The 26,144-nt window shown below is 42.9% G+C and overlaps 1 protein-coding gene across 2 annotated transcripts in view; it reads left to right on the top strand.

The window, feature by feature from the left end:
* Positions 1–26,144, top strand: part of LOC108702627 (cadherin-4) — a 459,604-nt gene that overhangs the window by 393,134 nt on the left and 40,326 nt on the right. For both annotated transcript variants that reach the window (XM_018238223.2, XM_018238222.2), the window contains 3 exons: positions 6,198–6,365; positions 20,961–21,116; positions 25,431–25,575. In XM_018238223.2, coding sequence (XP_018093712.1) covers positions 6,198–6,365; positions 20,961–21,116; positions 25,431–25,575 — 469 coding nt within the window. The remainder of the gene's footprint in view (positions 1–6,197; positions 6,366–20,960; positions 21,117–25,430; positions 25,576–26,144) is intronic.

Below are 26,144 nucleotides of genomic sequence, written 5' to 3'. Positions count from 1 at the left end.
ATGGGGTCAGCGACCCCAGTTGACATCTGGAAATATTCAGAAGGCCTATAATTCATAATTAAAAAAAAACCAAAAAACATTGAGGCCAGTTGAGAAGTTGCTTAGAATAAGTCATTCCATAACATACTAAAGGTTAATGTAAACCTTTATTGGTTTTATGTGGAGCTGCTTCATGATGGCTTTCCTAACGCTAAGCTGCTGGGGATTCTGGGAGATGGAGCTGAATTCATTATGAATTCCCTACAATAATGGCTTTTCTACAAAGCATAACGATCACAAACAACGAGCGTCCCTGCTCCCACACACAGTAACGAATGGCTCTGTGACCTTGGTTAGTTCATTAAACAATAATTACCTGTTTACAGATCATTAGCTCTGACTCACCTGCTACTCAGCACCAATCAGATCTGCACGTGGCACCCGCTCTGGAAGGAGGCCAGGTATTTACCTGTCTACTAATCACACACAAACACATCGTTAACAATGTAGCAAAACTGTTAATTAGAGGGAAAGGCACTGGATTTGTATAGGCTATATCTGTATCCATGCCTCTGACAGCTGGAAGGCATGAGAAGGACTAAAACCAGGAGCAGATCTAGACAGAATGGGCACAAGTTTTTTCCAATGTGACTCATACCCGCGCAGCCAGGGCCGGCCTTAGGCCTATTGGACCAATTGGGCCTCTGGGGGCCCCGCACCACAGATAATATTTCCCTCAGCACATGATGCTGCCTGGCCTGCCCCCAACTTTGAGAGTCCAGCCCATCCCCAACTCTGATAAGCCAGCCTATCCCCCAACTCCATAGGTCTTGCCTGCCCCCAACTCTCATAGGCCCAGCTTTCCTCCAACCTTGATAGGCCCTCCCTGCCCCCAATCCAACCAAGCCTGCTCCCAAGCTGAATCGGCCCAGCCTGCCCCAAACTAATTGGCCCAGTCCACTCTCCTATTTCCTCCCTCTCTCTCTTACCCTGTGTGCCCCTAATATGTGCCCCTATTTCATCCCTCTCACTCTCTTACCTTGTCTGCCCCTTTTCTTTCTATTTTGTGCCTGTATGCCCTAATTTTCCTAAATACTTGGTGTGTCAGTAGCCAGCAACACTTTGTCTAGGGGCCCCGCCAACATGGTCCCAATTGGGCCCCACATTTGATAGGATCAGCCTTGGGGCCCAGGACACTGCTTGCTATAATACGAACTGTAGCCAAGAAATGTATTTTAGTGCAATGGAAAGCGAGTAATCCCCCTTCACTATCACTGTGGAAGAACCTGGTTAACCAGACAATCCCGTTATACAAACGTATTTACGCAAGATGAGATAATCATGGCAAAGTATGGGACCCTTGGCTAAATACAGTAGAACCCCCATTTTACATCCCCTCATTTTACATTGTTGTTTTGGGGTCCCAACCTATATAATATGCAATATAGTGATGGGCGAATTTATTCGCCAGGCACGAATTCACAGTGAATTTCCGCCTTGACGCCGGCATCAATCTAGACACCAGCGTCAATTTCGACAATTTGCCGCAGTCCCTTTGACTTTAATGCAATTGGATTAAAATAGTGTAACAGATCAGCTTTATTGCTATTGTAATGTCGCACTGTATCAACCTATCACAAAATGCAAGGTAAAACTCATACTTGGAATACATACTGTATGTTTATGCATGTACTTATTTAATAAAATTGAATTGTTAAAAAAAAAATCCTAACTGAAACAAGAAATCTAACTGCTGGTTGGTTGCTATGGTTACTGGACTGGAGCAAAATTGGGACCACAGTAGAGTGCATTCGCCACTGGCAGATATTGCAACTGGTCGTGCCGTCTCTGATCTGTAACTCCCAGCATTCACGAGAGACATTCTATAATGCCTCATGTGGGAGCAGGGCACATGACATCACAACTGATGATCTGTGCAACGGTCCCCCTTAAAAGTCATGTTTTTCATTGGACAGTAGAAAAGCCGCCTCCTCTCTTGTGACAGGTGAATAGGGACAGTCATGGCACCTGCCAACTTGATTACCCTTGTGTGGCATCTTCCAATACGTTAGTAACGTGTATTTGAGGGGTCACAGCAGGATAATGTGTCCCCTACGGTCACATACAGTTAAGCTCCGTTGGACCAGCAGCATCTAATCTGTCTCAACAGGTATCTCTTTAATTCCACTTAACTTACCCTGACCCTGATAATAAGGTGCTAATATGTGTCGCCCCTTGGGAAATTTGCCGCAGAATCAAATTCCATAATTAAATGAGACTTTTTCCCATATACACACAGCCGCCGACCGTCCAAATTCATCAGATCAGCCGCTCTTTTTCCCTTTAAGCAGAAATCTCAATTCATCTCACATTAAAGCAAAACTGGTGCTAAACTGTAAATAAAATGGCTACTGAAATCAGTATTTGTTTATCCTTTTCTGCTCTCAGGTTGCAACTCCAAAATGAATGTAGCAGAATTCATTTGTACTCTACGTCTTGTATTCAACTAGCTTCTGCTACATTGCTTCAGGAGACAGAACCAGCAGTGCAGGGTTGCATTATTATTTGTTACTAGGAATATTATTTTGGCAGTCAGTTTGTACCCAAAATCTGCAGAATTAAAATGACTGGCATAGTGCCACCTCCAGCAGAATCAGAGCAAGTCTGTTCTAAAACCAAAGAAAGAGAAATCAATAGAGACACAAAAACGAGCAGATTGCAGCCTGAACTCCAGGGAAAAGAAAGAAGCGTTAAAACCAACGGCTGATTGCAGCTTTTTGTACTGTTACATTTCGGGGGCGAAATATTTGCCCCAAACTCAGTCTCATTTTCTGTTTGCAGCTTCTCGACCAGTAATGGTTTATATTGTGTGAGTAAACGTCGCTTTTTATGGATGGAAAAAATAAGAATGTCTCGCGTGTGGTATAAATGAGATTTTTAGAAATAAGCAACAAATTGTACTGTAGCCCGGGATTCGACTGTAGTTCTGCACTTTCTTTAGCGACAATTAAGTGCCTTCTTATAACCATGTTCTATTACTGCCTCCATCTTGCTCTACTTTCTCTGTCTCGTCCTACTGATTCCATCTTGCCCTACCTTCTCAGTCTCCATATTTGTTTTAATTAATCCGTTTTTCTGTAATTTATCCATCTTGCCCTACCGTCAGTCTTGCCCTGCTGCCTCCGTCTGCTTTTACAATTTCCTTCTTTTCTTACTTTCTTTCCATCTTGCCCTAGGGTCTGTTTTGTCCTGCTGCCTCCATGTCATTCTACTGCCTCCGTCTTGCTCTACTGTCTGCCTTGTCCTACTGCCTCCATGTCCTACTGCCTCCGTCTTGCTCTAATGTCTGCCTTGTCCTGCTGCCTCCATGTCATCCTACTGCCTCCGTCTTGCTCTACTGTCTGCCTTGTCCTGCTGCCTCCATGTCATCCTACTGCCTCCGTCTTGCTCTGTCTGCCTTGTCCTACTGCCTCCATGTCATCCTACTCCCTCCGTTTTGCTCTGTCTGCCTTGTCCTGCTGCCTCCATGTCATCCTACTGCCTCCGTCTTGCTCTAATGTCTGCCTTGTCCTGCTGCCTCCATGTCATCCTACTGCCTCCGTCTTGCTCTACTGTCTGCCTTGTCCTGCTGCCTCCATGTCATCCTACTGCCTCCGTCTTGCTCTGTCTGCCTTGTCCTACTGCCTCCATGTCATCCTACTCCCTCCGTTTTGCTCTACTGTCTGCCTTGTCCTGCTGCCTCCATGTCATCCTACTGCCTCCGTCTTGCTCTGTCTGCCTTGTCCTACTGCCTCCATGTCATCCTACTGCCTCCGTTTTGCTCTACTGTCTGCCTTGTCCTGCTGCCTCCATGTCATCCTACTGCCTCCGTCTTGCTCTAATGTCTGCCTTGTCCTGCTGCCTCCATGTCATCCTACTGCCTCCGTCTTGCTCTACTGTCTGCCTTGTCCTGCTGCCTCCATGTCATCCTACTGCCTCCGTCTTGCTCTGTCTGCCTTGTCCTACTGCCTCCATGTCATCCTATTCCCTCCGTTTTGCTCTACTGTCTGCCTTGTCCTACTGCCTCCATGTCATCCTACTGCCTCCGTCTTGCTCTAATGTCTGCCTTGTCCTGCTGCCTCCATGTCATCCTACTGCCTCCGTCTTGCTCTACTGTCTGCCTTGTCCTACTGCCTCCATGTCATCCTACTGCCTCCGTCTTGCTCTACTGTCTGCCTTGTCCTACTGCCTCCATGTCATCCTACTGCCTCCGTCTTGCTCTAATGTCTGCCTTGTCCTGCTGCCTCCATGTCATCCTACTGCCTCCGTCTTGCTCTGTCTGCCTTGTCCTACTGCCTCCATGTCATCCTACTGCCTCCGTCTTGCTCTAATGTCTGCCTTGTCCTGCTGCCTCCATGTCATCCTACTGCCTCCGTCTTGCTCTGTCTGCCTTGTCCTACTGCCTCCATGTCATCCTACTGTCTCTGTCTTTTCTTACGGTCTCCTTCTTGCCCCACTGTCACCATCTCCTCTTACAGTCTCCAGTATGTTATAATTGACAGCTCATCTCACCAAGTGGTTCAGCAGAGGCCTCTAAGTTCCCCCAAGTGTTCTCTATACGACAAGAGGGTTCCTGGCTGATTATACTGCTGTGATTGCTGCCTGCTGATTCCTAGATACATATTCCTGGGCAGAAAAGGTCTCCTCTAACTGTATATTTCTGATTTAACAGCTCTAGATAGCAGCGCTCGCCGCAGTCACCTTTAGTAATCCTGGCTCTGCTCTGGGAGAAAATCACTGGTGGTGCCGCTTGCAAATAAAAACGCCTATGTTAAATAAAGACATGCTGAGCAAAACAGCCACCGAGCCCAAAATGATGGTTTATTTACTCCCAATCTATTGTGCCGAGCGCCGGTGACTCAAAAGGGATTCTAGCACTAAAGTAAATGGAAAATGTAATGGAAATAAGTGCAGTGCAGGGCTGCCACTTTCGGGGCTTTTAACCTATTTAATGATTTCTGTGCCCAAAACAGAATTTAAGTGTGATGCTCTCAATCCAAAGCATTCTCAAGCCAACACGATTTCTTGCATATATTCCACAGTCTGCATTTGCTGCTATGGGCCTGCTTAGTTGCCATCCACTAAACCTGACATAGAACTGCACCAGACATTGGACCCTTATTGATTCCTGCAGAGGGTGAGAGTTTCTGATTGACCCCCATCAACCCAACGAGTGGAGAAAGACGGCACTAAAATGCAAAAGGGCCTCATTGGTGCAAAGCATCTTTCTCTTTCTATACAAGAGGGGACATGCAAATTGCATCCCCTGACGTGCATCTAGTTAATCACACATGGGACTTGGTGTGACATCACAATTGCTTGTACAAGTATGGAACCGGTTATCCAGAATGCTCGGGACCGGGGGGTTTTCCGGATAATGGATCTTTCCATAATTTGGATCTTCATACCTTCAGTCTACTAGAAAAACATTTAAACATTTAATAAACCCAATAGGCTGGTTTTGCTTCCAAAAAGGATTAATTCGATCTCACTTGGAAACAAGTACAAGGTAAATCAAGGAAATGGTTTTTATAAATCTGGATTAATTGGATAAAAGAGAGTCTATGGTAGACAGCCTTTCTGTAATTCGGAGCATTCTAGATAACGGGTTTCCGAATAACAGATCCAATGCTTGTATATGAATGATGTCACCATCAGCCATTTTTTTTAATCAATGACCTGAAAAGTGTTGGGTCAATTGGCTTCCCAAAAACTTGCTGTGTTGGGTCCATTGGCCTCCCAATGAGCAAATCTGTCCCATTTCAGTTCACTGACAAATTTGAGAAACCTGAAACAAAACAGCAAAATATTTAATAAAATTCAATGCAAAATACATTGGAGCCAGAATTCTCTGCAATTGTTTCAAGCAGTTTTGCGAAAATATTTGCTCATCGCTGAACCAAGTATTTCTCATCCAGCTCCAAAGCATGTACAGAAAGTGGCAATAGAGGAATAAGGAATAATTCAGATGAGGGGTGGGGCTTCCTGATCAATATGATCCCTAAAATTTCCAAATCTCCACCCTGCCCCCCCAGCTCTCCTCCCTCCTATTATTTTGGTCTCAGAAGTCTTACTATTGTGAGCTATAAATTGTTATTGTCCAAGGCACTCACTTACTCTCTCTCTTTTGTTCCCTCTCTCTCCTGCATGTTACGTATGAAATCAACGGCAAACTGCAGACTGGAAGCCAGAGCCAGGAGTCAGAACAAGAGCAGTCTCAGAGTGGTACCCTGTTACCGTGGCGACAGCATCACAAGGGGCTTAGAAGACAGAAGAGGGATTGGGTAATACCGCCCGTTAACGTCCCAGAAAATTCAAGGGGGCCCTTCCCCCAGCAACTTGTGCTGGTGAGTTGACATGTCTGCCTGGGTGTAGAACTTTCTCTACATCGACCATTGCAAATTTACTTGACTTCATTTCAAAACAGCAAATACAGTTCTTACAGTTTATGAATAGGGATGGGGGAATTTTTTTGCCTTGTTTCGCCGTGGAAATGACCCCCGTAGACTTGTATGGCTGCTTGGTAAAATAAAATGACGCGCGTCAAAAAAATTTTGCCGCGTGACAATTTTTTGGATGCCCATAGACTTTAAAGGGCATCTGCGACATTTCGCCGGCCGCAAATTTTTGCCAAAAATTAAATGGGTCAAATTCGCCCATCCCTATTTATTAAAATGTTGCAGGGGTATTTTTCCTGTTACTTGTAGTACCCTGTCTCACCAGTTTAACCAATAAGCCGATATCTTACTCTCGCTGTAAGCAGCAGTCCTGTCCTGCTTTATGGCTGAGATTCTAGCTATATGTATAACAGAACATTCTGTCCCAGTGGCTGCACAGATCCTATCTGATCCCCATTGTAAGCAGCAGTCCTGTCCTGCTTTATGGCTGAGATTCTAGCTATATGTATAACAGAACATTCTGTCCCAGTGGCTGCACAGATTCTATCTGATCCCCATTGTAAGCAGCAGTCCTGCCCTGCTTTATGGCTGAGATTCTAGCTATATGTATAACAGAACATTCTGTCCCAATGGCTGCACAGATCTTATCTGATCCCCATTGTAAGCAGCAGTCCTGTCCTGCTTAATTGGCTGAGATTCTGAAACCCAGACAGAGCATTCTGTTCATTCTAATGTTTCTTAAGAAAGCCGACCTATAATTTGATGAATACTGGATAGCAGGAATTGTAAAGACGTGGATAGAGATAAATATAATTATGGGATGCTGTAAATCTTGGCTACTATATAGATCTGATAATTCCAGGGCAGAGGGGCTTTTCTCTTCTATAGCTGCCAGCATTTCAGGGCTGATTTTAGTTGCCTGTTATGTTAGACACCTGCAGCTCCAGCGCTCTTGATATTTTGCCAGTCTGTGCTTTTTCATAAGCAGCCTCCCCAGGTACCATGACCCACATGTGCCCCCCAGCAGTGAGGGCAGGATGAGCTCAGTGGGATCTGCGCTTTAATCAGGTTGGCTGCTGCTCTGTAATGGGCTGCAAAGGCAAAGAACAAGGCCAGTGTGTTCCTAATCTATAGCCCAGCCCCGTAGGAGGCAGATGCCTGGGTTAAAGGGGGCAACTTTTCCATCTGATTTCTGGGCACGTGGACTGTGAGCTGGATGTGCAATTAGTCACCCCTGAAAATATGTAAATATATATTATTTCATATGTTTTTTGTCCACTGCCTTAGTTGCACTTGCCTTAGGAATTAAGTAAGTGTGAACATTTGCTATGATTTTAAGCAGTGTTGGGTTCCTTTGTACTCAAGGCCTTACCTGTTTATTATAGGGATGCACTGAATCCAGGATTCTGCCTTTTAGCAGGATTCAGATTCAACCAAATCCTTGTGCCTGGCCGGAGTCCAAATCCTAATTTGCATATGCAAATTGTGGGCAGGGCAGCAAATCGGATTCGGTTCGGGATTCGTAAACCAAAATAGTGGATTCGGTGCATCCGTCGTTTATTACAATTGATGGGAATGATGGACCCAGGAAAGAACCCTCTGTAGATCTGAGTGTTCTGAAGGAGAAATCAGTCTTTGAGTGTCCCTGAGATCTGGATCTTTCCGTTTTTATTCTGTGTAACCGCTCACCTTCGTCTGCCTGAGAATGTGCGTCTGAAGTAAGAGTAGAATGTTTCTCCCCCTGATCTGCTGAAGAGCAGAGTGAATGCAGCAGAGAAGCAGACAAGTCTGTGCAATGAAATGTTTGTGTATGACTGCCTTAACAGGACTAACTAGTGATAGGACTCTCAGACTTCAAAACCCATGGCCCTTCACTTTTAGTTGAACTACATTATCCATAGTCCTCCTTGGCTTCAGCTATTAGTGCTTTGGGAGTTGTAATTCGACAACAGTTGAAGGGCTGCATGTTGGGCAACCTTCATGTTTTCCAAATGTCTCAATTTTCTTCTTGTCCTAATGGCTCAATCTAGGGTCTTCACTAATCGTCTCATTCTGTCAACATCTTATTCTGCTTTGACCATCGTGCTTTTATGTCTCCAAGCTGCCTTTCGTTCCATGTGGTCCTGCCATCTCTATATTTACATCCTTAGTCTTGTCCTATGATCTCCATCCTGCCTTATTGTCTCCATCTTGTCTTGTGATCACCATCATTCCCTACTTCTTCCAATATTGTTATGTTCTTCTGTTGTCTGCATGTTTACACCCCATCCTCCACTTGTCCTACAATCTTCATCTTGTCCTGTTATCTCCATATTCTCCAGCTGTATTCATCTTGTCCTGCTGTCTCGAATCTTTCTTACAGTGACCATCTCATTCTGTCACCATCTTATTCTGCAGTGGCCATCTTGCCCTAAAGGCACCAATTTTCCTACAGTCTCCAACTTGTCATGCTGTTTCCAACTTGCCTCGTCTTCATCATCTTCTGTTGTCTTAGTCTTCTTCTGTTGTCTCTGTGTTTACTTCCTGTCTCAATCTTCTCCAACAAACGTCATCTTCCCTTCTATCGCCATTGTTTCCTACTGTCTCCATCTTGCCCCTACTCCTCCTCCATCTTGCCCTATTGTCCCTTCTTTCCCTCTGGTCTCCACCTTGCCCTATTGTCTCCATCTTGTCCTGTTGTCTGCAACAAAGCATTTTGTGCCAGGGACAATTATAGCTAGCGCTAATTACCAATTCCCTTTAAAACTGTCATTTTTTAGGTGTGGTCCCTAGCATTTAATTGCACACTGTTATTCAGTATGCAGCACCCCCGCCTCCAGCAGCAAGTAACCCTGGGCTGAGCCTGTATAAAACTACTTCAATTTATTGCCGCACTAAATGTTTTAAAGACTCCTTGTGCATCTGCCCTGTGTTTAATCGCCCTGTCAGCTATCTTTGCTGATGAGCGATTAGCTTGATTTGGGATTAGATGCCGTGCGGGGTCTGGGTTTTTATTTACAGAAGGAAGCTGTTTTCTCATGCGCACCAAATGTTATCTTTACTGCATCTGCCGCCGGTATTTTTCCACCCGTATTTTTTTAGGCATAAAATTTGCTCATTTGGAAAAGCATTAAAGGGTTTTTATCAAGCTGCCAGACTTTATTGGACTTCTATTACATGTATCTCCATCATTGCACCCAGTGGGCTTTGCCTGGTTTCAACATTTGCTGATCTCTATGGGAATTCATTCTTTTTATACATTCATCTTATAGACCCTATATATAATTTTATATATATATATATATATATATATATAGTGCACTGCAAGCAGGGTCATGTTTATGGGTCAGCCTCTGCCTAACGTATACTAACCCCAGAATATTGCCTGTATATTTCCATTCCCTGCTTTAGAAACCAGACCAGAGGCTGCAGTTAACATTGTGGTTTCTCTCTCCATCTCTGATGCAGCAGACAGTGCAGCTTAAAGAACAATTATGGCTCTTTTTTTTTATAATGAAAGGTAATTGGCGTTTGGAGAGGCAGAGTAACAGCAGCAATGAGTTTGTAGCCACTTGGAATTAAATAGAAGGACAGGAACATTGTGTCAGGCATAGGGACAATGGAGATGGGCAGATGGAGAGGTTTGCTTATCGGACTGGCTAACACAGACAATATCTCTAATAAATGACCCTGTATTCTATTATTAGGGCTGCTGCAAATAATGGGCACCAGATTGAGCATTATGTCCCAGTGGCTGCCAGATCCTATCTGATCCCCATTGTAAGCAGCAGTCCTGTCCTGCTTTATGGCAGAGATTCTAGCTATCTGTATAACAGAGCATTCTGTCCCAGTGGCTGCACAAATCCTATCTGATTCCCATTATAAGCAGCAGTCCTGTCCTGCTTTATGGCTGAGATTCTAGCTATCTGTATAACAGGATCTGTGCCACTGGTACAAAATTTTATACAGATGGCTAGAATCTCAGCCATAAAGCAGGACAGAACTGTGACAGAATGCTTGTGTCCCTTTAAGGAAGCTCAAAAAATGATCAGTCGAAGCGGTTTCATGCAAGATGCCATTTTTACCCCAAATAGCGCATTTGCTCCAATACTGCACTGCATCAGTACCTAAATATCCAGGAAATAACATTAAATTGAACAGCTCAGAGCATAAAGTCCATGCAACTAAATACTGGAATCTGGTAAACCATTTCCTATCCAGGGGCTGGCAGACATCACTGCAGCAGCAGAAGAGTTAAAAAAAATATTTCCAGTGAAAAAGCGAGTGATTTTGATAGCAAAGTCCCTTTTCTGGCTGCGCATAAGCAGCAGAGTTATTATTGTCCACTCTCACTGTCAGACAGGGCTGAAATCAGAGCGTAGCAGGGAGATTACAATGAGGAGCTGAGGAGGAAGAGCAGACAGAATCTCAGACCGTTGTGTTTAAATGGAAAAAAAAAAAAAACCTGCGAGATGATTCTCTACTTCACAAGCAAATCTGGGGGAGTTTCCTGCTGTTTGTATAGATGAGGTCTAGCAGGGCAGCTTGTTCTGGCAGCATAGGGTTCAGATTCCTTCTCATATGAAATTATGAATATAGAGATAAGAGGGAAGGCTATAACCCAGTATTAATTATGGGCCAATCTGACCCGTTTCGCTTCCCAAAAATTGGCAAAAGAATTTGCCACGCGCAACATTATTATTATTTTTTTTAAAACTATCCATTAGAGTCTATAGGTGTTTTTCTTGGCAAAACCCTTTGCTCATCCCTACCCAATACTCCTGGAACACATCAGCTCCATTGAAAATACAGCGTGGGACAGGGATATCCAAAATGTGTCTGTTGCTTCTTTAGCTGAGCTTTCTTGCAAACTTCTCTAAACCATCCCCGGAGGAGCATGTTTGTTAAATAATACTGACCAGGCATCCATCTGGTCTTTATATAGGGAACACAAGGCCAATTTTACCTCTTTCATATACTCATGCCTTTGTTAATTAACTCACAGTGCCCCCCCCCATAATGCAAATACAGCTTATAGAATTGAGAAGTAGTGTTGGTTATATTTATTAGCCATATTAGCTCATTTATTATGGGCTGTCGTTTCATCACCTGAACCTCTGCCATTGGTTGGAGTCAGCAGTGCTTGTTCTTTGGTGGAGCATGGCTTCCGTCCAATTGTTAGAAGAGAATCTAAGCATTCTGATACCATAAAAACAAGCAGATTGTCAAAAGACAGCTGTGGAATTGCAACTCCCGGCATCCCCTGACAGACTTCTGCCACAGCTGGAAACCTCAGATGCCATGGGGGTTTAAGAAAAAAGAAAACAGAAACTGATATCTGTGTTGAACAAAGGAAAAAAAGATTCAGCTCGCCGACGTTCTGGTTTCTTGTCTTTAAAAGCCGGGAACAATCTGAGTTCCCTTTTCTCATTAATGGAGCCTTTAATTCCAGGCTCTAATTGCCTATTTGATCAGACAAAAGGTATTATGAATAGAAGTCATTTTGGCATTTGATTAGTGCAGCTGGCTGCTTACAAGACTCGGGAACGCTCAGACAATTTGATTATTCAAAGCACAAAGTGATTGGGGCAGAAAGACCCCCTCATCTTGCCTCCAAGTGTTGTTTGGGCGGCAAAGTTTGGGTCTTGCAGACAGTTTTCCAAAAGTCCTACCGGTGAAATAAAAAGTAGGTAGAACAGGAAAGTATATAGGAATAACTAGTAATAGCTGGGCCTAAATTATCCCACCTGGGGAAAGGGGTAAAGGTATAGTGTGAGCAAAAACACAGATTTCTTTTGAAAGCCTGAGGTTGTGCTTTTAATCATCTTTAAGAGCCAAGTGCACGGTTTCTCCATAGAAAAAAAGGCATTGGCTCCAAAAACCCAGACGCCCCAGGCTAAAAGGCACTAAAGACAACTGGAACCAACGGGTGAACCTCAATCCACAAACCCCTGGCCAAAAGGCACCAACAGGGGCAAGTGCCTTCAGACTTTTCTCTGCTTCATGGATAGTGAGAGTCCTTTTATCCAATGGTTCTGCAGAAGCTTCCCCCAAGAAACCAGAGCCTGGAGTAGATATAAAAGGATCATCTGCACCCCAAGTTCCCAGGGAACACAGGAGCAATGTATAGTTTTTTTTTATAAGTGCTTTAAAAATAAGTGTTAAAAATAGTGATAGTAACGCTCCGGCCTGAAGGCCAAATAAAGAATGTCCAGGGTGCTAGTCAATATTCTGCAGCTGCTTTTCAGCACTTATTATTTGATCCTTAAAGAAGAAATAGCGAAGAGCTACAGTCACGTCTTGCATGTACAAAGTAAGAAATTCTGAATCCTTCTGGGTGTTGAAAGTGTAAAATGTGTTAAACAAGCCCCCATACGTGCGCAGATAAAGGTGCCAGCTGCTTTGTGTGGGTGCACAGGATAAAACTTGAGACATCGGTTTACAGGCCCACAAGAGACTGGGTTTTGGTTTCTCAGAGTGATCAAAGATTGAGCTTTGCACAAGTCTCTTCCTTCTCTTTCTCAGCGCAGCTTTCTGCAAAGAGCACTTGGCTCCAGAGGCTTCTGTCTGAGGCCACAGACTTCCCCACACATTAAACGCATCATCTGCAACTTATCACTTGTGATGTTTTATGGAAAGTACATGTGTAGCACCAGACTCTCATGGTAACGGAGCCAAGAGAGCAAGAGCATTCAGGGAGATATCTGGCTAACATTAAAAGAAAGTCGGCAAACCATTGTTCCGTAACAGCAGAAGTGCAGGATGAATAAAGTCTCTCCCCCCAAGTAATTTGTCAGAGATGATCCCTGTGTCTGTGGAGCCCACAGTCCTAGTAACTGTCTCGCGTTGACTTTCTAGGGTGACAGACCGAGGACAGTAAGATCAGAAGGTTCGGACCTGCTCTGACAGTTGAGAGCCTGCACTTGCTGATACTCCTGATATGAGGTGTCACTTGGCTCCTAGCTCTGAAGTAGCAAAAAAAAATGACAAAAAAAATGACATTTAGAAAGAGCAGGAATGGTAAATGTTACTTTCTGCACTTAATATTTGGCTTGAGAGGATTGTCTTCCCAAGTTGCACTGGCCCAGCCATATACTGTATAATGGCATATCCTGGTAGTCCCAGGTGTTATTGTCCCCTCTAGTCTAACCAACCAAAATTCCCTGACAAGAAGTACCAAAGCTTTCCCTCCTTACTCTTGAGTCCTCCAGGGAACATTGGGCTTTTTTTATCCAATAACAGTTACATAGTTAACTAGTTGAAAAAAAGAAAGTCCATCAAGTTCAACCCCTCCAAATGAAATCCCAGCATCCATACACACACCCCTCCATACCTTCACATAAATTATATATACCCATATCTATACTGACTATAGAGTTTAGTATCACAATAGCCTTTGATATTATGTCTGTCCAAGAAATCATCCAAGTCATGCTTAAAGGCATTAACTGAATCAGCATCACAACATCACCCGGCAGTGCATTCCACAACCTCACTGTCCTCACTGTGAAGAACCCCCTACGTTGCTTCAAATGAAAGTTCTTTTCTTCTAGTCTAAAGGGGTGGCCTCTGGTACGGTGATCCACTTTATGGGTAAAAGGTCCCCTGCTATTTGTCTATAATGACCTCTTATGTACTTGTAAAGTGTAATCATGTCCCCTCGCAAGCGCCTTTTTTTTTCCAGAGAGAACAACCCCAACCTTGACCGTCTACCCTCATAATTTAAGTCTTTCATCCCTCTAACTTAGTTGCACTTAGTCTCTGCACTCTCTCCAGCTCATTTATATCCCTCTTAAGGACTGGAGTCCAAAACTGAACTGCATACTCCAGATGAGGCCTTACCAGGGATCTATAAAGAGGCATAATTATTTTTTCATCCCTTGAGTTAATGCCCTTTTTTATGCAAGACAGAACTTTATTTGCTTTAGTAGCCACAGAATGAGACTGTCCAGAATTAGACAACATGTTATCTACAAAGACCCCCAAGATCCTTCTCATTTAAGGAAACTCCACACTGCCATTTAGTGTATAACTTGCATTTATATTATTTTTGCCAAAGTGCATAACCTGCATTTATCAACATTGAACCTCATTTCCCAGTTTTCCAACATCAATAAATCACTTTGCAAAGTGGCAGCATCCTGCATGGAACCTATAGTTCTGCCCAATAACAGCCAGACGTGTTTCTGTCCCATCACAGGATGGTGTGCTCTTGACCATGGTGAGCAACGAGAAGCAATCTAGGACTTTGCACAAGTAGGACATTAGGGACCACTTGTTTTGTGGATGGTCTTCTCCTGAGGGACAGACATGAGAGAGAACAACTGACCGGGCAGACAGGAGATAATGGGGAAGGATCTCCAGCCAGTTCTCTCTCATGTCTGTCCCTCAGGAGAAGACAAAAAGTATTTAGGATTGACCGGTAAGTATTTAGGATTGACCGGTAAGTCTTAGGTGGCCCCTGATGGGGTATTAAAACCAATGAGATGAGATAAAAAGAAGGGAATGTGAATGAGAGATAGAAAAAGGAAATAGTAGGAGAAAGGGAGTATAGAGGAGGAATCAAATGTGAAGGGGACAAAATGTCAAAAAATAGAACTAGAGAGAAGATAAAAAGAAAAGGAGGAATGAGGGAAGAGGGGGGATGATATTAGTTAGTGGCCCCTGTATGTAAGGTTTCCTGGGCCCCCACCAGCCCAGTCCACACTGTTCAGAGAATCTCCTATTATGTTTTTTGTTCACATACTGTAGCATTCAAGAAACATTGAGAGTGAGCAGATGTTGACTACAAAGTAGAATACAAATCCCAGAGGAGGTGGAAGTAGATTAGCATAATTATGAATCTATCAAGGCACTTCCAGCAGGTAAATGGGAATTTCCTACATTACATTCATATCTTGTGATATCTGCACATCATAGGGATCATTATGGTCGACCATAGGGGACAAGGATAATGCTCAGCCATGGTATTTGCTAACAAGACACTAATTGAGTCCCAGTTGGAGGAGGATTCTATATAAGCAAAGTCTCTATGTATGAAGCAGCAGATTGGTGTTTGGGGAACAACCTCTGTGTCTTAATTACCATATTAATATGTGCAAATTCTCTGGCATACATCTTTAGCTCCGTATATCTTGGTAAAACATGCATGCCATAGAATGGCACCACAAGTAAACAAATCCCATAAGGGGAGCATTATAAATTTACAATACGTCAGATTTATGGCCAGGCCTTCAACTGTTTTTGATTGACAGCTTTTACCAGAGTTTTTTCCTCTGTCTTTTATACAACCCCATTTCACTCCACTGTATTCATCTTTCTCTACTATATCCATATTCTTCCTACTGTGAGTTACCTCTGTTGTCACCATTTTGCCTAAGTGTCAACATCTCACCCTACTACTACTACCATCATCTTCATCAACGGTCTTCATCTTGTCCTACTTCATCTTCCTCTGTTATGATTTTGTTCTACTTTCTCCTTATTGTCCTACTGACATCTTGTTCTAATGTCTCCCGCTTGCTATAATGTCTCCATCTTGCCCTTTTGTCTCCATCTTGCCCTTCAGTCTCCAGCTTACCCTACTGTCGCCATCTTTCTTTGTTGTCTCCATCTTGTCCTACTACTATCATCCTCATTATCTTTATCTTGTTCTACTGTCTTCACATTGCCTTATGTCATCTTGCTCTAATGTATCTTGTCCTACTGTCACCAATTTACCATAACTAACCTTCTCGATCGTCTTGCAGTAATGTCACCATATTCCTCTGTTGTCGTTGTCTTCCTTTTATTATGTCCACCTTGCCTTATTGTGAACATCTTACCCCACTGCTATTATTTCTCCAGTTTACATCTTTCCCTAATGTCATCTTCTTCTAATATCTTCATCTTGCCCTGTTGTCTCAGGCTCTACTGTCTTTAAATTACCCTACTGTCTTCATCTTCCCCCCCTACTCCAATTCTGTCTCCATCGTGCCCCAATCTTCCTACGCTCTGCTCTGCCTATCCAAAGAATTTGCCCCTTTCTGCACTTTGTCAGGGGACAAAGCAATGTATTTATTGTACAGTACAAACCAGGGCATAGACATTCGTATCAGAGCTGTTATTAAGTCTATATTTCCAGCATAAGATACATATGCAAATAAACTATTTATATTAAAGAGCAGGGCACCATCTAGCTGTCATTGCTAATAAGGGAAAAAACACATTTCTAGTCGGGGCCTTTGAACGATGTCTTTGACACAAGTACTGCAGTGAGTTCTCTTTATAGATCTCGAATTAGGAATATGGAACTGAAGGTGCATTAAATTAAATTGAGGCCTTTTACCTTAAAATCCTGCTTTTTGTGATGAAAAAAACCTTCATCTGTTTTCTAGTTTGCTGCCGGAGTGTCGCTTGGCTTGTGGCTTTCAAAATTGCTAAATTGTTGTACAGCAGTTTCATTCCATTGTACAGAACATTGTGTCCTATTTTCTGTAGGGGGCTGGAATAGTGGGGGACTCTCCAATATAAGCTTTCTTTTGGAGATTTGTGTTTTTGGAACATACAATGAATGAAGAGGGGGGGTTACTGGGTGAGACTTCTTTATTTATTTGTATCATGTTCTACAGCCATAGCAGTTTGTACCGCTATTGAACCAGGCAGACTTGTTATTTGGTTCAAACATTAAGATAGATAGATAGATAGATAGATAGATAGATAGATAGATAGATAGATAGATAGATAGATAGATAGATAGATAGATAGATAGATAGATATATCTTAGTGTATAAAGGCTCTCCTGTAGAAACATGGGGTCCACCCAAAATATATGGCAGGCACCCACTGACATTAAATGCCTCTTCATGAGATCTGCAAGTGCCTGCCATATATCATTTTGAGTGTTGATTCTTGGGACACCAAAGTGGGTGCCCCTTTTTTAATCGAACAAACCCTACGGCCCTTATGCCGACCCTGGCAAAAATCTGCAATTGGTTTTCATTTTTTATTCTTTTTGTTATTTAGCTTTTCATTCAGCAGCCCTCCCGATTGCACACTCTGCAATCTGGTTACTAGGGTCCAAATTTACATAGCTACCATTTGAATAAGAAAATGGAATATTAAGAAAATGGAATATTAAAAGTAAAGGGCCTGAATTGATCTATATGAGCCATAAAAAGTAGCAACAACAATTCATTTGTAGCCTTACAGAGCTTTTAGATGGGGTCTCTGACCTCCATTTGCAAACAGGAAAGAGTCAGTAGGAGGTACAGAAGGAAAGGCTAAAACTAAGTAAGCTTTATTAGAAAAGTCTATAAAAATACACCAGTAAACCCTCAAAATAATACAACTCTGAGTCCTCTGTCAAAAGAAACCGCATTTCTTTCCTTCTATTGTGTACACATGGGCTTCTGTATCAGACTTCCTGTTTTCAGCTTAAACCTCCAGGGCTTGGGCTTGAGCATGCTCAGTTTGCTCCTTTTTCCTCCTCCCCTCCCTGCTGTAATCTGAGCCCAGAGCTATGAGTGAACAGGGAGAGACTCAGGCAGGAAGTGATGAGGCAAGACCATCCTGAAATATAGAAGTTCTGGGAAGGTGCAAGAGGGTAACTATTTGAAAATTCATCTTTGGAAACCAGTCAGTGGGTCAGAATTAATCCAAGGTCATCGGCTAATTACACAGACTTCAGGAGCCATAAGTACCAATTCCAAATACAGCTCTTATCTTTGTGCCGTTGTACTCTCTTAATGTGCATTAAACTGTAGCTTGGCATTTATTTTGCTCTACACCGCTGAAGAATTGTCTTATTACACCGTGCGGCAGGTAAGGCCTTTATGTGGTTTTAATGAGATGCCGTCATTAATCTCGGATTCAACCAAAAATATAACACAGAGACCTTCACTGTTATTTAAAGCTGTCAACGCGGGTTCTCTATACATTATAAGTTCAATTATAACATCTCCTTTCCTTCCCGGGTAATGGGCTTGGTGAGTGCATCGACGCAGGAGACAGATGAGTCTTTCTGGGTGACCTTGAGGCCATGACGGTAAAGATCCAAGAGCTGAGAGTTGGGATCAGGGAAAGACTAAAGCCTATTAGAAATGGGTGTGGGGGACAGCTCAGTGATGAACCAAGGCAGGGAAATCACATTAAGTAGCAGGTTCTCAAATAATGTGCTCATTATCTGTTCCTTTACTAAAGATGACAAGTCCAAGCAGGACCAGGAGATGGAGGCTGTCATACCCACATTATTGTCTCCCATAATTGTCTCCCATAAATAATGTTGTTTGTTGACTTCCTGTAGAGAAACCCCCGAGTTCTTCCTCTCAGTCCTCCCCGCGCCTGTGGGAGTCGTCAAGCTCAGTGTCACTTTGTGTCACCGCTGCTTCATTTTCTTTTTTGTTTACCTGCCAGAGGTCCTACTAGATGTCTCCATCACATGGGGCTTGAGGCAGTTGATTATTTTAGGGCCTCATTTTCTCTCCTTGCTTTCTGCATGCACTCGCACGTCAACGGGGAAAACATTTTTTACTGCCAGTTTGGGAAGCAGCATCCGGATAGATGTCAAACTTCCCCCTTAATTCAAAGGTTGTTTGAAGGGACATTGCAGTCACTCCCTGAAGACAACGCCGTCAAATTCAAAATAGTTTGGAAAAAAATTATCCACTTTACTGAAGGTTAAAGTCACTTTTTCACCTTGTACTTTGTGACGTTACCTATTTTCTGTCAAAGTACAGCACCTCTGTCTTGCTTTATGGCATGGATATAAACTATATGCTTACATCAGTGCCCTGTTCCTTAAAGGGCCAGTAACATCAAAAAATTTAATTGTTTTAAAGTAATAAAAATATAATGCAGTGTTGCCCTGCACTAGTAAAACTGCTGTGTTTGTTTAAGAAACTCTACTATTGTTTATATAAATAAGCTGCTGTCAGAGCCAGAACTAGGGGTAGGCACAAGAGGCACTTGCCTGGGGTGCAACAAAATAAGGGCCCTGGCAGGGTCGGACTGGGGGGCCCGGGGCCCACCGGGACTGCTGTCCAGGGCCCTCCCGCCCCCCTACTAAGACGTGTCGGCTCAGCTCAGCGCGCAGGCGGTACTGCGCATCGCCGGAAAAAAAAACATTTTTTTTTTAAATTCTAAATATCTGGAGAAGGGTTCTGGCCCACCGGGTTTTTTCCGGAGTCCCACCGGGCCAGTCCGAAACTGGGCACTGGGCAGGTACCCGTCTTCTGCCTACCCCTAGTCCATGTTCTTATACTACAAATAGGGATGCACCAAATCCCCTATTTTGGACTTGGCCGAATTTCCGTTTCCTTTGTGAAAGAATCGTCCGAATACCGAACCAAATCCAAATACTAATTTGCATATGCAACTTAAATTCATGTGATTTCCCAAGTTATGCTCGAATTCTGGGAAAAGCAATGCATAAACAGCATTAGGCTTCCAAACAGTCAATTAACCCTCATCTGAAAGCTGACTTTAGTTTTGCAGTACTGCTGCCTGGGGAGGGTCTCACCTGGTTAATGTAAAAAAGTGATAGATATAAGCACTGGGTGAGAACCAGCAACTAGAATTTTTTTTAGATGAACATGTGAATTATTAATCTTTCATCTGAAAATAATGCAGCACTAATAAAACTTTGAAATAGGAACTAATGGGGTAAACAAGGGGTAATATGTATGTTTTAACAAATTATATATATAAAAACATAATTTATATACACATACAGAGGCCATCACTTGAGTTAGATCGCATTTCCTATAGATCCTATAGGAGAGAGATATTGCAGAGGTACCGATGTACTTGCAGGAGATTATAGGTCCGACTCTTTTGCGCTTTCCTTGCGCTGTCAGTAGCCTCATCCCGTAGAATGTGAAGAGAGTAATTTGCTACTTCGTCGACTGTGAAATATACAAAAGAATGAATTTCCTATTCTAATGTGCGGCGTGCGATTGTACTCCTTATACTCCTGAGTTTCTGTGCTTCCAAAAAGTCTTAACGTAGGATGAAGCGGCTGCTCTCATTTTCCACTTTAGCGAGAAATGCTGAGGCCGTTCCTTCCCATATTCATAATTATCTAGTGTCTTACAGGTCTGAAAAATACTATTATGATGTCAAACTGAATGGTCATGCTTGCGCCCATGCAGCAGAATAGCCAGCTGGGAGGCAAATATATGGGAATGTTCCTGCTGAATTGTGCTTAGTACAGAGGAATACCTATGCTGCCATAGTTTTATGGGATCTCTCTGTACAGACTATGAGCAAACTTAGAGGCTGTTCCTGCTGAATTGTGCTAGTACAGGAGACTGTCTATGCTGCAATAGTTTTATGGTATCTCTCTGTACAGACTATGAGCAAACTTAGGGGCTGTTCCTGCTGAATTGTGCTTAGTACAGGAGAATACCAATGCTGCCATAGTTTTATGGCATCTCTCTGATAAGAACAGAGGAGACTCAAGCAAGCATGAAGCTGCAAGTTGAGACAGTTAAAGTTTTCATAGAGTTTAGGGGTAGCCAAGATGATCCTGTAGGATTCCAGGCTATGTATCTTAACTAAATACCCTGCTGTCTCACCTTCTTCTAGATTCGCTCTGACAAAGACCGGGACGATACGATCCGTTACAGCATCACAGGAGTGGGGGCAGACCAGCCCCCCATGGCGATTTTCAACATAGACCCCATTTTTGGGCGTATGAATGTGACCAGACCCCTAGACCGGGAGGAGAGATCATCATACCATGTGAGTGAGCTCTGTGCAACTACAACTATTATCCCTTGCACCCAGAATTGAAATGAGGTACAGGTATGGGACCGGTTATCCAGAATACTTGGGACCTGAGATTTTTCAGATACTTGGATCTTCATACATTACTAGAATTTTTTTTTTTAAATTACTGTATATCTTAGTTTGGATCAAGTACAAAAAAAGTCTATGGGAGATGACCTTTCAGTAATTCAGTACTTTCTGGATAGCGTGTTTCAGCATTACAGATTCTATATCTGGAGTCCTTCTAAGTCATTTCTTGTAACCAAACCCCTCTTTTACCCTCATCGAAAGCCCTGAAATTAAATCAGCTTCTGGGGTCTTAAAATTAATGAATTGTCTTTTCTCTGGATTTTGCCTAAAATTTGATTAAAAAGCACCATTATTGCTTAAAAACATGAATATAAATGATGCCAAACAGGGAAAAGGAGATGGAGAAGAGAGCGAGAGAGCAGATCCGATGTTCTTATTTCACTTCCAGCAGCTCACGCATATGGACAGGCGCCGACTCGCTCCGGAGATGATTGTGAGGAATATTCATAGCATCGTTGAAGCAATGGAAAGCCATTAGGAAGGCTGGGAATTCTGTGCCAAGCGTCCCTTGAGGGACAGATAAATACAGTTCCTCTTAGTACCGAGCAACACGCAGAATTACCTCCCTCCCATGAGATATTCTTTCATTTGCAACGGACTCTCGCTGCTTTTGCACAAGGAAATGTTCCCTTTCATAGACGTGCCGCTGCCCCCAATCATGAACATATTTGTGGGGTGTCTCATTCATTTACACATTATATACAGTATGCACATAATGTAACTGTATAATATATAGGCACAGATATACCCCCATCTTTCCTCCAACCACTGTCACAGTGTAACCCCCATATCATATATGCACATAATGTAACTGTATAATATATAGGCACAGATATACCCCCATCTTTCCTCCAACCACTGTCACAGTGTAACCCCCATATCATATATGCACATAATGTAACTGTATAATATATAGGCACAGATATCCCCCCATCTTTCCTCCAACCACTGTCACAGTGTAACCCCCATATCATATATGCACATAATGTAACTGTATAATATATAGGCACAGATATCCCCCCATCTTTCCTCCAACCACTGTCACAGTGTAACCCCATATCATATATGCACATGTAGCACAATATTACAGCACCATCTGCTGGTAGGATAGGAAATAGCATATAAGTTTCCCTTGAGTTGCTGGGAGGGGTGTTCCACCAGAAACCTCTCTGTTACTGCTCTCTGATAATTGATCCTTTCTCTCCTGCTCCATAGTTTGTTCAGTACAGTTTCCCTAAAAGGAAATTGCTGGCAGTGCAGATCTGCACAAAAGAATCCCCGGGGAATGAGAACTCTACAGTATTAGTGTTTCAGCAGAATCCCAAGCAATATGTGGCCTAATGGTGTGTAGGTTTGGGCCCTGGTTCCATTAGTATGTTATCCACCCAATATATGAAGACAACAGCAGCAAATCAACCCAATATTCAGCCTGAGCAGAGCAGGTCTTGTCTGTAACCTTATCACTCTTTGCTGCAGGGAGCTGATAAGTTCAATGGAAATGAAAAAGGAGTCTTTGGAGAGTCTGGGGCAGTCATCATGAAAGAACTGTGGGAACAATTGGGTTAATCAGGGTTACCTAGAGTGACAACTAGTTATTAACCCTTTCCCTGCCAGGAAGATTGAGAATATTGGACTTTTAGTGAAGTGTATTTGCTTTCATGCCACCAAATTGTGCTGTTGGGTATTTGTGTGTGCCCAGAAGATTCCTTCTCTGTATATTTGTATTTATACATATGGGAAGGAGGTGCCATATTGTTTCCCTTAGACAGTACAGTATCAGGGTATAGCTTATTGTGTGCCCAGAACATTCCTTCTCTGTATATTTGTATTTATACATATGGGAAGGAGGTGACATATTGTTTCCCTTAGACAGTACAGTATGAGGGTATAGCTTATTGTGTGCCCAGAACATTCCTTCTCTGTATATTTGTATTTATGGGTTCCTATTGCCATACATATGTACGTGTGAGACCTGTACTTGGCAGAGCAGTGGTATTTTATAGGTACATTAAGGAGGGTAACCATCAGATGGGATGTGACTGCACCTCAAAACCCCCTATTATCCTGCTTTAGATCCGCCTGTTACTGCATTGCGGTAATGACTTTTCCTGCTCCGTCTCCCCCCGGTGCAAGACATATGGGAACATCTGTTTCTCAGCCAGAGGGGACAATCGCACTGTCTCCACCAGGGTGTCAATCACTTTCCATCAGTAGAACATATGTTTCTTTAGTGTTTCCCAACGTACTTCTGTGGAGAATAAACCCCCAATTAAGCCATAAAATAATGTGATTGTTAATAAAAATTCAATGTTGCTCATAAATCAGAGGTGTCAAATCTGTGGCCCTAAAACTGTTATTAAAGGGATACTGTCATGGGGAAAAAAAAAATTTCAAAATGAATCAGTTAATAGTGCTGCTCCGGCACAATTCTGCACTGAAATCCATTTCTCAAAAGAGCAAACAGATTTTTTTTTATATTCAATTTTGAAATCTGACATGGGGCTAGACATATTGTCAATTTCCCAGCTGCCCCAAGTCATGTGACTTGTGCTCTGATAAACTTCAATCACTCTTTACTGCTGTACTGCAAGTTGGAGTGATATCACCCCCTCTCTTTCCCCCCCAGCAGCCAAAACAAAAGAACAATGGGAAGGTAACCAGATAACAGCTCCCTAACACAAGATAACAGCTGCCTGGTAGATCTAAGAACAGCACTCAATAGTAAAAACCCATGTCCCACTGAGACTCCTTCAGTTACATTGAGAAGGAAAAACAGCAGCCTGCCAGAAAGCATTTCTCTCCTAAAGTGCAGACACAAGTAACATGACCAGGGGCAACTGGGAAATTGACAAAATGTCTAGCCCCATATCAGATTTCAAAATTGAATATAAAAAAAAAATCTGTTTGCTCTTTTGAGAAATTGATTTCAGTGCAGAATTCTGCTGGGGTAGCACTATTAACTGATGTGTTTTGAAAAAAAACATGTTTTCCGATGACAGAATCCCTTTAAAGTCACTGGTCGAAGTTCAACCCCCAGCGTCCACTACTGTGGCTTTAGTAGATGTTACACCTGGACCAGACACAGATGTGTCTGAACAGAAAGGAACCTACACCATGATTAATTTGTTGTGTGCAAGATGAGAACCAATGATGACCACCCTATGGCTGCCTTTGCCCCCAGCTAGGAGAAGTATCTTAAAGATCTTCTTCTTAAAGATACAGTGATTAAGATTTTAGGTCATGGGGCTATGATATGCAGTAGGTGCTGCTGTATAATTTCCCCAGCATTCCATTGACCTTTAAATGCACAATTTAGTCAAGAGAGCTTGGATATCTGATTTGAGTACTGCTGCTAACTGTGGTGTGGTGCCATGTTCAGGTGTAGACCACCTTTCCTCCAAATATTTGATATTTTAAAAGATATATTTAGGCCATCCTTGATCCTCGCTGGTCAAATCAGAGAACCTCCACCCACTTTCTGGTAAGCCCCTTGTCTTTTTGGGGTGAATGATTCCATACCAACTTGCAGAAAATGGCATCAACTGGACATTAGTATGCACCACACGTCATTGGACAAGAGGCCTGTCTCAGCATCTCCTGCAGTGGCCTATAATAAATGAGGAAACCATATAGTACTGGTGGGGAATTTGGGCTAGTATTTTTAGACTGATGGACCAGTCGGACTAAGGCAACAACACAGAAACTTTAAAATCTGAACCAAGAATGAATTGTTATTCAGTTATGAGCGCTAGAAATGCTGGAGTTGATCTGCCTTATTGCACCTCGGGGGTTTGGCGTTCAACCGGATCTATAAATCCCTGGATTGATTAGAAGGTCTCCGGGGAAGGATCGCTGAACCATCGGAGTCTATTCTTAGCTTCCTGCAGATATTTCAGGTCAAGACACTGTCTCTATGTTACTTATTGTTCAAACAATTCTCTCTAGAGCACCTGCGCATAGACTCTCTGCCCTCTCTCTGCTCTCCATGGAGCACAGTCTCTATTTATGGGAAGCAGCTTATGACACATACTGCCTGCCTGGACATAGTCTCTTTAACCCTCTGTGTGCTTTTCTCCATGTAAAGTTTGTGTTACAAACTCACCCAGGCTCAAAGGTCTATCTTTATAGGTTCATTTTTACATGGTCTCAAAATCCAATGCAAATATTCCTTAATCCATTGTGTGAACCTCTTTCCAGCTCAGGGCACACGCGGTTGATATAAATGGGAACAAGGTGGAGAATCCTATCGACCTTTCCATTTACGTCATCGACATGAATGACAACAGACCAGAATTCTCAAGCCCCATCTTCAATGGGTCGGTGGATGAAGCTTCCAAGCCAGGTAATCTCAGTTCCTCTTCCTCCCCTCTAGGTGTAAAGATAAAGAAAAGCAGAATCCTAAATGTTTCCTGTACAGGAATATCTATACTGGAAAGGTTTTATGGAATCTCTGTAAAGGCTATGAGCAGAGGGAAAAATTGAGATAGTTGGCCAATATGGAGTCAGTAGAGCAAGATGGAAACTCTAGAGCAGGGATCCCCAACCTTTTGAACCCGAGAGCAACATTCATAAGCGAAAGGAGTTGGGGAGCAACACTAGCATGAAAAATATTCTTGGGTTGCCAAATGAGGGCTGTGATTGGCCATTTGGCAGCCCCTATGTAGATTGTCAACCTACATTGAGGCTCTGTTTGGCAGTACACTTGTTTTTATACAACCAAAACTTGCCTCCAAGCCTGGAATTCAAAAATAAGCACCTGCTTTGAGGCCACTGGGAGCAACATCCAAGGGGTTGGAGAGCAACATGTTGCTCACGAGCTACTGGTTGGGGACCACTGCTCTAGAGAGACAAGATAGATACTAAGACAAGATAGAGACATTTGAGCAAGCTACAATATGGAAGATGGAGACA

This window comes from Xenopus laevis, chromosome 9_10S, assembly GCF_017654675.1.
Source record: "Xenopus laevis strain J_2021 chromosome 9_10S, Xenopus_laevis_v10.1, whole genome shotgun sequence".
NCBI lineage: Eukaryota > Metazoa > Chordata > Amphibia > Anura > Pipidae > Xenopus > Xenopus laevis.
The sequence above is the reverse complement of the archived record's forward strand: the minus strand, read 5'-3'. Positions and strand labels throughout refer to the sequence as shown.